The sequence below is a fragment of the Ips typographus genome, linkage group LG11, assembly GCF_016097725.1.
Source record: "Ips typographus isolate SLU linkage group LG11, UJ_Ityp_2.0, whole genome shotgun sequence".
Taxonomy (NCBI): domain Eukaryota; kingdom Metazoa; phylum Arthropoda; class Insecta; order Coleoptera; family Curculionidae; genus Ips; species Ips typographus.
Genome location: NC_138432.1, coordinates 8,557,245 through 8,568,774, shown reverse-complemented (window position 1 = coordinate 8,568,774; position 11,530 = coordinate 8,557,245). Strand labels below are relative to the sequence as shown.

Here is an 11,530-nt window from a genome sequence, read left to right as displayed (position 1 = left end):
GCTGTTATTTTATTATAGTGAAAACGCATTAAGATTTCTACTGACTGTAGATTTTGATGATTACTGGTTAATACTTAATTTACTTCAGCCCGAACGATTAATTTTCTATGCGTCTACGGTCAAAGATACGATTTGCCGCGTTATTGATTTTAAAACTCGGGAAAGATCGGCTAATCTCGTTGGATTGCTGCAAATCAGCTGTTTTCCTTGCTAATATTCATTAAGGTTGTAACAACGCAGGGGTTTCATTCACACATGTGGTTCACCAAAAACGTACCGCAATAAGGCAATATAGGTATTGGCATTTCAAGATAAGAGATGCTCCCTGTGGTGATTGATTAGTTTCGGGCATTCCAGCTGTCATTTCTCCGTTTGTTTACATTGATTTTGGTTAGGAATTTAGCACTGGTTTCATAAATATGAAGTGACAGTTTCATATTATTTACAAAGGAACGAGTTGCTTGATTTTAGTTCACTGACGTTTAACGCACCACGTTGCCAGATGTTTTTTTATCATTTTAAAACTTGTACTTTACATCAATTTTGTATTTATTTATTTTTTATATAGAAGTTGACCCAATTTTTTTAACAGAAAGATTTGAATAACAATATCAGTCAATAGGCAGGTTTATTCCCTAATTCTATTGAAAATTGCTAAAACTATATGTTGTGCCTCTAAAAGCAAAATCAAGTTACCTATTTCAATTTCATATTAAAAAGTTACGACCTTAGAAAACTAATAATTTATTATACTATTTATGTAATTAGTTTAAAAATCTGTTTGATTGCAAATCCTAATTAATAATAATTATATACATATTTTGACAACTTTGTGAAGCACTTTCGACAAAGATTTTCATCCACCAACAAAGACAATAAATATTTTCCAGGGTTACCAAAACATTAATCAACAGGACATAAAATAAATAAAACTACTTACTTTGTTCATACATCTCCTATATTGAGGTTCAATTAGTTGGGACTGCCTGTATAAACCTATCTAGGTGAACTCAACGAATACTTTCTGGGATATAGGGCTCACTGTGGAAACAGTCCAAGTGCTTTGGCTACGCGCTAAAAATACTGTTGATAAACAAAAAACTCTAATGCAATAATTTTTGTTTTACTTCTCTCACAGCAGCCAAAAGGATAAAAGGACCTCGGTGATCTCGTTCAGGTTCAAAAAACGATATTAAAGCAGGGACAAGCTGCTGGCTTTGTTTACCAAAAGCCATGTTCATTAACATAACCACAATTCAGTCTTAAACACCACAATAAGTAATATTGTTATGTGTACACACACACACACCAACCCATGAATTAACTATTAACTGCTCAATAAATAATGCCTATTAAAATAGAAGATTAAGGTCTTAAAAGCAGTTGTTTTTTATCTTAGCAGTATTCAATTTTCTATCACAACCACAACAAAACCGGCAAACTGTCAAATGGCAATCTGGCAACAGCGGAGCGGCACAACCACCGCCCTCTCTGTACAAGAAAGCCAAGAAGGTGCATGCCAAAAATTCGTCTTCGACTCGGATGATTTTTAAAACCACTCTCACTCATGCTATTTGTTAAAACAAATTACTTAGAAACTCGTTTTTCCGAATTTTTCCCGAAAAATTAAATGCACTAGGGATATTACCCCCGATTAAATTAATTTTTAAGGTTTAAAGTCAAGACTTGGGATTACTTGCCAAAGTAAATTTTGTTTGCTATTATACAGGTGTGGTAAATCCAAAACCGACCATAGGAAAACCGCGTAACGGACAGAGAAACGTACATTATTACATGCGCGGGACTAAGACAGAAAACGAAAAAAATATCAAGTAGGCCATATTTTCAGCGCGCTGTTGCCAAACGCCAAGTTATTTTGTCGACGGTATTTGAGTGATAGTCACAATAAAACAGCTACATGAATTTACGTATCGCATTATTAATGAAAGGACGAAAGCCCTAAAAAAGGAGAAAGCTGAAAGTGTAATGGCCACCACATATTCTGGACGAAAAATTTCAAGAATGTTGGATTTGCTTTTGCATGAAAAGTTGCAATCTGATGTTATTGATTATGAAGGGATAAGGGAGGAAGTGGACACTTTTATGTTTGAGGTAAAACCTAATCCCGTCAAAAGTACAATAATACGATTTGAGAGTTTTTTTTAGGGTCATGACACTACGTCAGCAACTTTGGTATTCCTGCTCCACAATCTGGCCTCAAATCCTGAAATCCAGGAACTGGTTAGAGAGGAACTGAAAAGCATAGGCCCAACTCCCTCCTTTCACACCCTTCAGGATCTACCATACACTGAACGTGTGATCAAAGAATCTCTCAGACTGTATCCTAGCGTGCCATTTATATCCCGAATAGCCAGCGAGGACTTTAAAACCCACACTGGATATACAATCCCTAAAGGGACAGAGTTGTATTTGCACATTTTTGACTTGCATCGCAACCCTGAGATTTACGCTGACCCTTTGAGGTTTGATCCTGATCGATTTTTACCAGAAAATATCAAGAATAGACACCCTTTTGCTTACTTACCTTTCAGTGCAGGACCTAGAAATTGCATAGGTACTCCTTTATCAAAGTTTTTGATTATATTTTACCAAAATCATGGTTTTAGGTCAGAAGTTCGCCATGTTGGAGTTAAAGGCTGTACTCTATGGACTGTTGCACAAATTTAAAATGACGACTGACACAACCCAAATCAATCTTCAGGTCGATTTGATTTTAAGGGCGGAAGGAGACATAAAAATCAACTTTCTAGCATTACAGTAATAAAAAAGTAAACATTTGACGATTTATTTAAATCATATCCTTCAACAAACGTAGAATGTTAAACTCTGATCAAAAATGACACCCAAATATTTGATTTCATTTTCATGGATTATTTTTTGGTTGTTAATAACTATATTCAGATTTTGAAAATTTGCAGATTTTAACCTGTGTTTCTTCCCAAACAAACAAAATTTTGACTTTGACGCATTTACACTGAGCCCGTTTTTACAGAGCCAGTTGAATAAACTGTCCAAGTTACTATTCACAGTCCTCTGGATCACATCCATTTTACCTCCAAGTTACACCCTCTCATAGAGCAGATTTCAACTAGAAAAAAAAGTTGAGCACAATAATCGCCTCTTTCTACTCCTAGTAACATTATATACTATTAAAGTGCTTTACTTGAGCTCATTTCAACTAATTTAAGGTTCTTTGGTATAAATATGCCCTGCTGTGCATTTTGAAACCTTTTAGGGCAAAATAAAAATTTGCCAAAATTACACTTTTGACCAAAAATATTATCCTAAATAACTTTTTTATTTTATAAATAAGTTCGGTCATTTTACGGCCGTGGATAGTCAATGAAAAATGCTATCCAACGATATAATAACATTAATAATTTAGTCTTACTTTTCGATTTCTACAGGACTTCAAACTTGAGACTGAAAATCACTGGGAAGAATACCATCCACCAGATTTAAACATTCATATTTATTATAATTCACAAATTTTCTATAGTAGGCGATTTTCTCGTTTTCATGCAAAATACTCTTAAATTAAATGACGTGAGATAAACAAAAACCTAGAAAATGCAATTAAGAATTACTAGTAAGACTGGCCATTAACAGTTCCATTTTATGCAAAAAGTTTCTTCCTTCCATTTTGTCCAAGCGCACATCTCTAAATTGACCGCCTAAATGTTCCCACTTTCTTTCGGTTACTAATCGGCTAGGAAAGAAATCGGATCTGGGCGAGTGAGCCACTGACACTTGCATGCCGCTTGCCTGCGGCTCGCATCTCACAGCGATTATTCGGTCTCCGGTTGGAGAGGCCAATAAACAGGATGCCGCATTGCCAAGCGGCTCCACTTGTCCACTTCCTGAAATACTTCATTAAAATATTTTCAGTCACTGAGTGGCAGAGGCCTCACCCAAATGATTCGAGTTTCCTAACGGCTGCCAGCCCATAGTTTTAGCCAAAGCTTGAACTGCTAATATCTGATGCTGGTTGATGTGACAGAAAATCAAATCACGCAATTCCTGCGGCTCGTAGCTCATATTCATTACTTTGCCGTCCCTTGAAAGACAACGTTAAACAAAAAAATAAAACACCAACACAATTTGCGTCAACAGCGACTCACCGACAAATGCACTTTAGACTTTTCTCGCCAACATGAATGACCAGAGGAGTACGGCATACGGCATCGTAACCATGCGTCGAAATGTTGATCTTGACACAACTCTGCGTCGGACTGTTTAAAGTGTTCCAGTGAGACGAAATCAACGGATCTTTAAACTCTTTCGCGATTGTGTCTAGAACGTATTCCGTACGCATACGCATAATAAAATGTTGCGCTTGCTTAACAATTTGCTCTAGAAGCGTGTCCTGTTTGGTCATTTCAAGCAACTCGCTTCGATCTGCAGCCATTGGACCTAAACACAATTTAAGATATTATAGATTTAACATCTGCTAATAAACTTCCTTGTAAATATATCAGAAAAATAAAACTTGAATAAAACTTAAGACGAGTCTTTCAATTTTTCAAATAGATTGTCGTTGGAGGGCTTAATTAACAGCTAGAGATTCCGAATAAATGACAAATGTTCGACAAATAAATTTGCCTTACTAACTATTTCGACAATTGATTTTTGGATACACTTTAGTGGCCAAATAGTTATTAGCTACTTTATAAGGCTGACCCAGAAACATAATCTACTATTGCTGAATTTTCTTGCTTCTTATTTTCATTCATCTTCTGCTTTTTCAAACAGATTGCCTTTAAAGGGCTTAATTATAAGAACCACGGATTCCAAACCGAATAAATGACAAATTAAATTAATCTGACAATGACATCTTTTTGAATTTCAATCCATCAAATAACAATTCGACAAATAAATTTGAAATGAAATAGGGATGCAACAATTAATCTTTGGAATACGCTTTAGTAGCCAAATAGTTAGTAGCAACTTTATAAGGCGATGGAAGTACCTACTAAGTAGAAGGTAATTTTATATTTATATACAAACCCGCCATCATCCTCTTTTTTGAAGGTCCTAAAGGTCCCGTGGCTGGGTGCGGAAAGGGATGATGGGTGTTTTTATGATGCACTTCTCTCAGTAACTGATGTAGGGAGTGTTCAAGGACGTGGTCGTGTTCGCTTTTGGATGGCGCTGGTTTTTCAATTTTCTGAAAGTTTTCTGTGTGTAGTCGGAACCATTGTTACATTTTTGATAATTCCGTATCATAATCTACATATATTTATATTCAATTGATTTCTCTTTTTACTTGTAGTAACGTGACCATATTTAAAATGTTTAAAACAACATTTTGAGGGAGCCTTATTGATTGTTTTCAATTACCAAATTCCATTATGAAGGACACGTGACCATATTTAGAGTAAAAATATTGTTCTGAAAGTCACGGGATCATTTTTACCACTAAAAGGGATTTCTCTAAGTCAGGTGACTGTTTTCAATGTCAAAGTAGCATCATTAAGATCACGTTACCATTGTTAAGATTAAAAGGGTGGAATTTTTTTAGCTACGCAAATTTCCAAGATGGGAGGACCACGCGCAACTTTTAATAACGGCGCATAGCTTTTCTTAATGTACTTCGGGAGCCCTTAACAAGTTTGGAACCCAGGCCCACTAAATTAAATGACAAACTGGAAAGATCGCGTAAGCGCGGAATCACAAATCCTGTACTAGAATCGCTATTTATATTGTACTTTCCACGATTTGGCGGCCGTTGTCCATTTACAGCTCTCAAATGCTTTTCCCTTTTTACAATAGTTGTTGTGTATAGCTATAATTATAAAAATGTGTAGAAACACTGGAAACCATACCAGGACATTCAATACTATGGGCAGGTCTTTCTTTTAGGAAAATTGCTTTAAACCTAAGTTGAAAACACCCACATAACCCTATAACATTTTATAAACATCATTTATTCAACAAGTAGTTAGCAAACGCTCTCTCTCTCTCGGAGCGCGTGTTAAACGTTTGACAGTTGTTCCAGTTCTTATTTAATTCAGTGCCCAGGCTCCACTATGGTACTGCTAATTACCTTGTCACCTGAAGTGGAATGTCGCAACGCAATTATCAACTGAATGCCCGGCAACACTGTCGCCATTATCTGGTTGCCCACAACCATATGGGGAATTGGAGTTTGAAGCTGAACAGCCTCTTTGGCCAATTGATTGAAAAGTTCCTTACAAAACAATACATTTTGAGCCGCCTCCAATTTTTGTTGCCAGTGCATATCAGGATTGGATGAAGGCGCTCCAGATCCCAACAAGTTTATATTGGCTGAACACAAATCTTCTTGATCTAGTTAAAACACATAACTGCTAATATTACACTTGTCTTAATTAGCATAACGTCGTCTTACTATCAAAAGCTCCTAAGTTTGTCTCTAATCTTTCTTCAACTAAAATCAAGATTTTTTATTATGGATTTTTGCATTTACTAAATTATGACGTTATAGAAAAAAAGGTATTAATAAACGGTAATTCGATAAATTTCACTCATGTAAAAAATGCCATATATACGTCATCAAATCACCGCTAATAAGAAAGGAATAAGGTTTGCAAGTGGATACAAAATCGGATAAATTTTGCTGATGATTTCAGGTTTCCATGAATTTTCACTATACTTTTCTTTCAGATTTTTGCTGTCACTGTCAATTTTAATTCTTTTTCGTATTGTTCTGGTTATGGTTTGCTTCAGACACAGTTCTACGGCAGAAATTCAAAAAGAAGTAGAAAAATTGATTCCTCAGAATTTATCAGAAAAAAACACCACAAACATGTTCCTTCAAATCCTTAACTCAGCACCGTGAGTTTTTGAAAGTAAGGCGACGATATGTAACCTATTCATTACCTTTTTGACACAACACTTCAATGTAAGCCACTCCTTGCAGCTCTGAAGGAATTGACACTTTAAGAGCACTATTTAGTTTGCCAGCTGTTACTGTTGCAGCAGGTAAAGGACTACTAGGTGGACTCACTGGTTTTTCCTCATCCTCAGCTTTAGTTACCTATGTTTGGAAAAAACACAATAGATTAAAATTTGACAGATGAAAGTTCCCACTACACTACCCCACTTCTTACTATAGAAAATTCCATTAAATAAACAGAAAGCCTATACCATAAACAAATGTTATAGCTGGAATCTGGAAAGTTTACATACATGATGTTGCAGGTGTTTTACAATATTTTTGTGGTTGTGTAGTGTAAAAACTTAAATAACCTAGAAACTAACCTCAAATGTACCAGTTTGAAGATATTTTGAGCCAGCAGTTCGATAACTTAAATCACCAATAATGGTGTTGGAAACTTTTTTTAGTCTCCAGTTCTGCCTTAATCTCAGTAATTCAATGTGAAAATCAAGCACAGTCCGGTTCCTAGCTGCTTCATTCTGTGAAGTTTTCATCTTTTCTGCACCAGCTATGAGTACATTTCCTGCACCTAATAGACACATACAATATGTTTGTCATACAAAAATACAAAGCTGCTAATCACACACCAGTCAGGGCCTTTTTTCTTGCATAAATTTGTACCATGGGTTTGGTTTCAAGAGGTTCCTGCTGCACTGGATCCAAAACCATGTATCTTTTGTCTTTTGCTATTGCAAGAACATCAGCCAGAACACATATTTCTTGATGGGCATTTTTCAATTTGGACCTGACTGAATCCCAGGGCCACAGAGATGATTGAAATGAATCTTTGCTGGCCTCATCTGGTTTTAGTTCATCAGCAGCATCTTCTCGCTGTATTTCAATATCGGAAGTCTTGCTAAAGTCTATTTTTTGGGCGTATTTAGCTAAACTTTCAGATAAAGTTAAAGGCCTAAAATGTTCAAGGGTATTTTAATTTAAATTTTAAGCATCATGATTACTTACGGTTGATAAATTTCAATCCCATCATATGTAATTTCTTGTATTTGATTTTCAACTGGTGCTTCCACCGAAATATTCACCCCGTTGAAAGACATAGCTACAATACAACAGTTTTCTTTTCCCAGTTTTGTTTTTATTTCAAAGATTAAGGTTTAGGTTAGGTTTTGATTTGATGAATACATGTTAAAAAGGGCATGCGCTACAAAGAGTTTTTCATCCTTGTCTATCGTTAACTTTTAGAAAGTGTAAAGTTCAAAATTAATGTCTTCCACAAAAAAACATTCACTCAATTCATTGATTAGCGGTTAGCTACGAAGGCGTAGAAGGGCCACAAACGTTATTTTTCTTAAATTTTTACTTCAAACTCAAAAATTAACTAAATTCCGACTTCAAACTCGGAATTTAGTTGCAATGTTGTCAAACTGACTAATTGTACTAATTTGGTTTGAAGAGTATATACAATGTTATCAAACTAACAAATTCTACATTTGTAGTTTGAAGAGTGTTTCCAATCTGTCCAAACTGACAAGTTCCTTTGAAGTGTGTTTGCTTGCAATGTTGCCAAATTAACAAACTCTCCTAATTTAGATCGAAGACTGTTTGCAATGTTGCCAAAACAAAATTTGGTAATTTGGTTCAAAAGTGCCCTTGCAATGTTGTCAAACTAACAAATTCTACAACTTTGGTTCGAAGAGTGTTTGTAATGTAACCAAACTGATTTGTTGCTCATTGCAGTGTATTCGTAAAAATACAGAGTAGTCTCTGGTCTGCTCTATGTAACAATATGCTAATTGCAATGCAATAATGCTTTTGCCACGTTTGCTATGCTACGGCAACAGTGGGCACACATGATCAGCCCTCAGTTTTCAGTAATGGCGGTTTCCGTTTCCGTTTGAATTGAGTGTCAATTGTCAAATTGTCTGTCGGCTGTCGGCAGGTCGGCACTCGGCATTTCTTTCTCAATCTAAACTTTCATTCTATCGAGTGTTAGCTTTCGTGTTACCTTTCTTTTAAGGTAGAATAACGGGGTTTATCAGTCGAAAGTTTAGTGAAACTTGTTCTGTTTGACTCCTTGCGTAAAGCAAAAGTTTTTATTGTGGACAAATTTGCGTTTGGAAAGGTAAATATGCCTTCGGCGGCCAGCGTCAAGATTGACAAGCAGCTACCTTCGGCTGAAATTGCATTGGCCGACAATGGAAATACCACAGCTACGCCTCTTCGACAAGCAGTTACCATTATTGAACACAAAATAAGAAATCTGGAAAAACGAAAGGTAAGTCTGGTCAAACTTCCATCCATTTACGTAGGCCTGTATGTGGTATTATGTTCCACCAATGTGGCGGTCTTTGCATTTCCTGTCAATCGTTTGCTTCTAGGGTAAATTGGAGTCCTACAGAGATATGCAAAACTCAGGAAAAGAACTGAACACTGACCAAAAGACTGCATTGGCTAAAATTAATGAAGTGGTAATGACTTTGGATTTTGCACGGGATTTGTACAAACAGTTTCTAGGTAAGTTTTGTGGATGTGGAGGCATTAATATTATACAAAAAAAATGACAAATTATTGTTAAAGACTACCTACTATATAGGTAAATTTATTGCTTCACTTTGTCTGCCTCTTTTTGGGAAAAACTAATAATCTAACATGTAACAAAAACAAACAATAATTTGCAAGTTTCCATTTAACATGCATTATCTGCTTAATTGTTGCAGGCATTGCTGCTAGTTCTGAAAAAGAGGCTAAAAAACATGCCAAAAGAGAGGCTTCTTTAAAAAATCAAGGTGAATTAGCTAGATTGAGAGAAATTTTACTGGTTCAAGATGCTCTGAACCAGATGGGAAATGAAATTGTCAGAGATGACTTTTTGAATGGAAGAAATGGTGCTGCTCAATTGACTGAAAATGAACTCAAGTACCTTGTTGATTTATTTTTTTTCCAACATACAATATTTTAATTATAACTTTTGATAGGCTACTAGATGATCTTTACCCTGCTGTCACCCCAAAACATGAATTTGGAAATCCAACTGTGTTTGTTAATGAAGTACAAACTGCTGCTGAACATTTGTTGGCTGTGGTGGATGGCAAACCAAAGGAAGTGTATGGAGGAACTTATAGTCAAATTAAAGAAATTTTAGGCAAGATTCATGAAAGTGGTTACTTTGATCAGGCTCAGGTGAATATGAGAATAATCTATTAATATCCTGATGAAATATAATTAAATGTGTGCTCTTTCAGGAGACATTAGTGGAGGAGAATGTTGCTGACACAGTGATTGAAGCTTCTGTTGTTGTTGAAGCTCCTGAAGCATTGAGTGAAATTGCACTTGCTCCTCCTATTGAAGCAGCTAGTCTTACTAATCCAGTAATACCAACTGCTTCTAACAATCGACCCCCGCCATCTGTAGTGCAACCCCCACCACCACTGGCTATTGACCCTACCTCTGCACCAGCTGCTCAGCTTGCCCCAACACTACAAGACACATTTTTTCCTCCCTCCCAAACCCAGCAGCCACCTAAGCCGATAACGGAAATGTTAGGGGCTGGAAGCTTCTTTTTCTTACAGGTAAACAGATAAACTAATATAAAAAACACAAGAGAATTTTGAGAAAAATTGTTTTTAGGAATCGGAAATTGACACCCCAGATCAGATCACAACTCAAACATTTACAAACCAGTCTTTTGTGGTACAACAGCCACCGCCGCCAATCCCAATGCCTCCTCCACATTTCCAAGCCGCTCAACAGCAGATTGTTGCAGCCAATTTGCCACCAAATGCTCATCAAGTACCACCGGCAGGCGTTCCAATCAATCAGCCGCCGACCGACGACTCTGCACTAAACAAACCTCTAGTAGAGGATATGGACAAGCATTCCTTGGGCAGGGCGCACCAACCGCAATCGTTTTACAATAACGGCTACAGCAACCGATCCAGCCGGCCACCGACACAACAATCTACAAGAAACAATGGAGTCCACCAAGGTCGGCCGCAGCCCGCCAGGCATTAGCTTTCCTCGATTTTGTTCTTATCATTAATGTTCTCTGGACGTTACCGGCCTCTATTGTTTGACAATTTAAACTTTAGTCTTGCAGTTTTGCTATTTATTGCATTTTTCCTGTCTATTAAAGAGCTAGATGCTAGCTATAAGAAAACGCCCAATATGAAGTAAGATCAATGCGGGTCAGCTGGCTACTTTCCTTTTTTTTACAACTGACTTCATTTTATTCGGCTGATGTTGACTAGGTAAACGACTTTTAGTGATATTCCTTTGATATAAGTTAAAATGTTAAATAGTTTTTTTTTTACCTTTCAGTATATTTAAAAAAGGGGCTATTGTCTTTTTCAATTTAATTATAATGTCGAATATTCAATAATTAAATAAACTATGGAAAATGTAAATTGTTGTGTTACTAGTACAGGACGTTCCATTTCAAAAAAAAATTGCATCTAAAACAGATTAGAGATTTCAAAATTATCCATAAGAAATTAACGCTCAAAAGAGAGAACCCAATATAACGAAAAAAGTGGCATGTGTCACAGTCTGCCGGCCGGGACTATTTTGATGTTAGGTGACCAACACTTGTTTCTAATCTGAAGGTACATAGAGAACCAATATCAGCAGAAGAGC

General features: G+C 36.4%; 3 protein-coding genes and 1 long non-coding RNA gene across 6 annotated transcripts; 3 read left to right on the top strand and 1 right to left on the bottom strand.

Annotated features, from left to right (window-relative positions):
- The first annotated feature begins 1,882 nt into the window (after window positions 1-1,882).
- Window positions 1,883-2,799, top strand: LOC145735573 (cytochrome P450 4C1-like). Its single transcript, XM_081989552.1, has 3 exons — window positions 1,883-2,112; window positions 2,167-2,575; window positions 2,628-2,799. Exons 1-3 carry the CDS (start codon window positions 1,987-1,989, stop codon window positions 2,780-2,782), a joined length of 690 nt encoding a protein of 229 aa, XP_081845678.1. The 5' UTR covers window positions 1,883-1,986; the 3' UTR covers window positions 2,783-2,799.
- A 675-nt stretch (window positions 2,800-3,474) lies between these two features.
- MED17 (mediator complex subunit 17) lies at window positions 3,475-8,379 on the bottom strand. Of its 2 annotated transcripts, none has more exons than XM_081989510.1 (9): window positions 7,904-8,373; window positions 7,528-7,850; window positions 7,264-7,469; window positions 6,883-7,039; window positions 6,068-6,330; window positions 5,029-5,188; window positions 4,143-4,434; window positions 3,933-4,078; window positions 3,475-3,881 (listed from the first exon to the last, which is right to left on the bottom strand). In XM_081989510.1, exons 1-9 carry the CDS (start codon window positions 7,993-7,995, stop codon window positions 3,598-3,600), a joined length of 1,923 nt encoding a protein of 640 aa, XP_081845636.1. In that variant the 5' UTR covers window positions 7,996-8,373; the 3' UTR covers window positions 3,475-3,597. The 2 variants fall into 2 exon arrangements, with proteins under 2 accessions (XP_081845636.1, XP_081845637.1); XM_081989511.1 differs by having other exon boundaries at window positions 3,669-3,889; window positions 7,904-8,379.
- Window positions 4,865-5,682, top strand: LOC145735587 (uncharacterized). 2 transcript variants are annotated; one of them, XR_014179700.1, is made up of 4 exons: window positions 4,865-5,004; window positions 5,053-5,240; window positions 5,294-5,463; window positions 5,543-5,682. It is a non-coding gene; the product is annotated as an uncharacterized LOC145735587 (long non-coding RNA). The 2 variants fall into 2 exon arrangements; XR_014179701.1 differs by having other exon boundaries at window positions 5,294-5,484; window positions 5,543-5,657.
- Window positions 8,380-8,814: 435 nt separating the features above from the next.
- Window positions 8,815-11,301, top strand: LOC145735564 (caprin-1-like). The gene is made up of 6 exons (XM_081989537.1): window positions 8,815-9,173; window positions 9,277-9,412; window positions 9,616-9,814; window positions 9,874-10,078; window positions 10,141-10,467; window positions 10,526-11,301. Exons 1-6 carry the CDS (start codon window positions 9,027-9,029, stop codon window positions 10,907-10,909), a joined length of 1,398 nt encoding a protein of 465 aa, XP_081845663.1. The 5' UTR covers window positions 8,815-9,026; the 3' UTR covers window positions 10,910-11,301.
- The last annotated feature ends 229 nt before the right edge of the window (window positions 11,302-11,530 follow it).

Excerpts from the sequence above, each read along its gene's own strand:
- LOC145735573 (XM_081989552.1), top strand. The coding sequence starts at position 1,987 with ATGGCCACCACATATTCTGGACGAAAAATTTCAAGAATGTTGGATTTG. Across the intron at positions 2,113-2,166 it reads TGGACACTTTTATGTTTGAG|GGTCATGACACTACGTCAGC; the intron begins GTAAAACCTAAT and ends AGTTTTTTTTAG. Across the intron at positions 2,576-2,627 it reads AGGACCTAGAAATTGCATAG|GTCAGAAGTTCGCCATGTTG; the intron begins GTACTCCTTTAT and ends TCATGGTTTTAG.
- MED17 (XM_081989510.1), bottom strand. The coding sequence starts at position 7,995 with ATGTCTTTCAACGGGGTGAATATTTCGGTGGAAGCACCAGTTGAAAAT. Across the intron at positions 6,331-6,882 it reads TGAAGTGTTGTGTCAAAAAG|ATCAAGAAGATTTGTGTTCA; the intron begins GTAATGAATAGG and ends TGTTTTAACTAG. Across the intron at positions 4,435-5,028 it reads AAAAAAGAGGATGATGGCGG|GTCCAATGGCTGCAGATCGA; the intron begins GTTTGTATATAA and ends AATTGTGTTTAG.
- LOC145735564 (XM_081989537.1), top strand. The coding sequence starts at position 9,027 with ATGCCTTCGGCGGCCAGCGTCAAGATTGACAAGCAGCTACCTTCGGCT. Across the intron at positions 9,174-9,276 it reads GAAATCTGGAAAAACGAAAG|GGTAAATTGGAGTCCTACAG; the intron begins GTAAGTCTGGTC and ends GTTTGCTTCTAG. Across the intron at positions 9,815-9,873 it reads TTGACTGAAAATGAACTCAA|GCTACTAGATGATCTTTACC; the intron begins GTACCTTGTTGA and ends AACTTTTGATAG.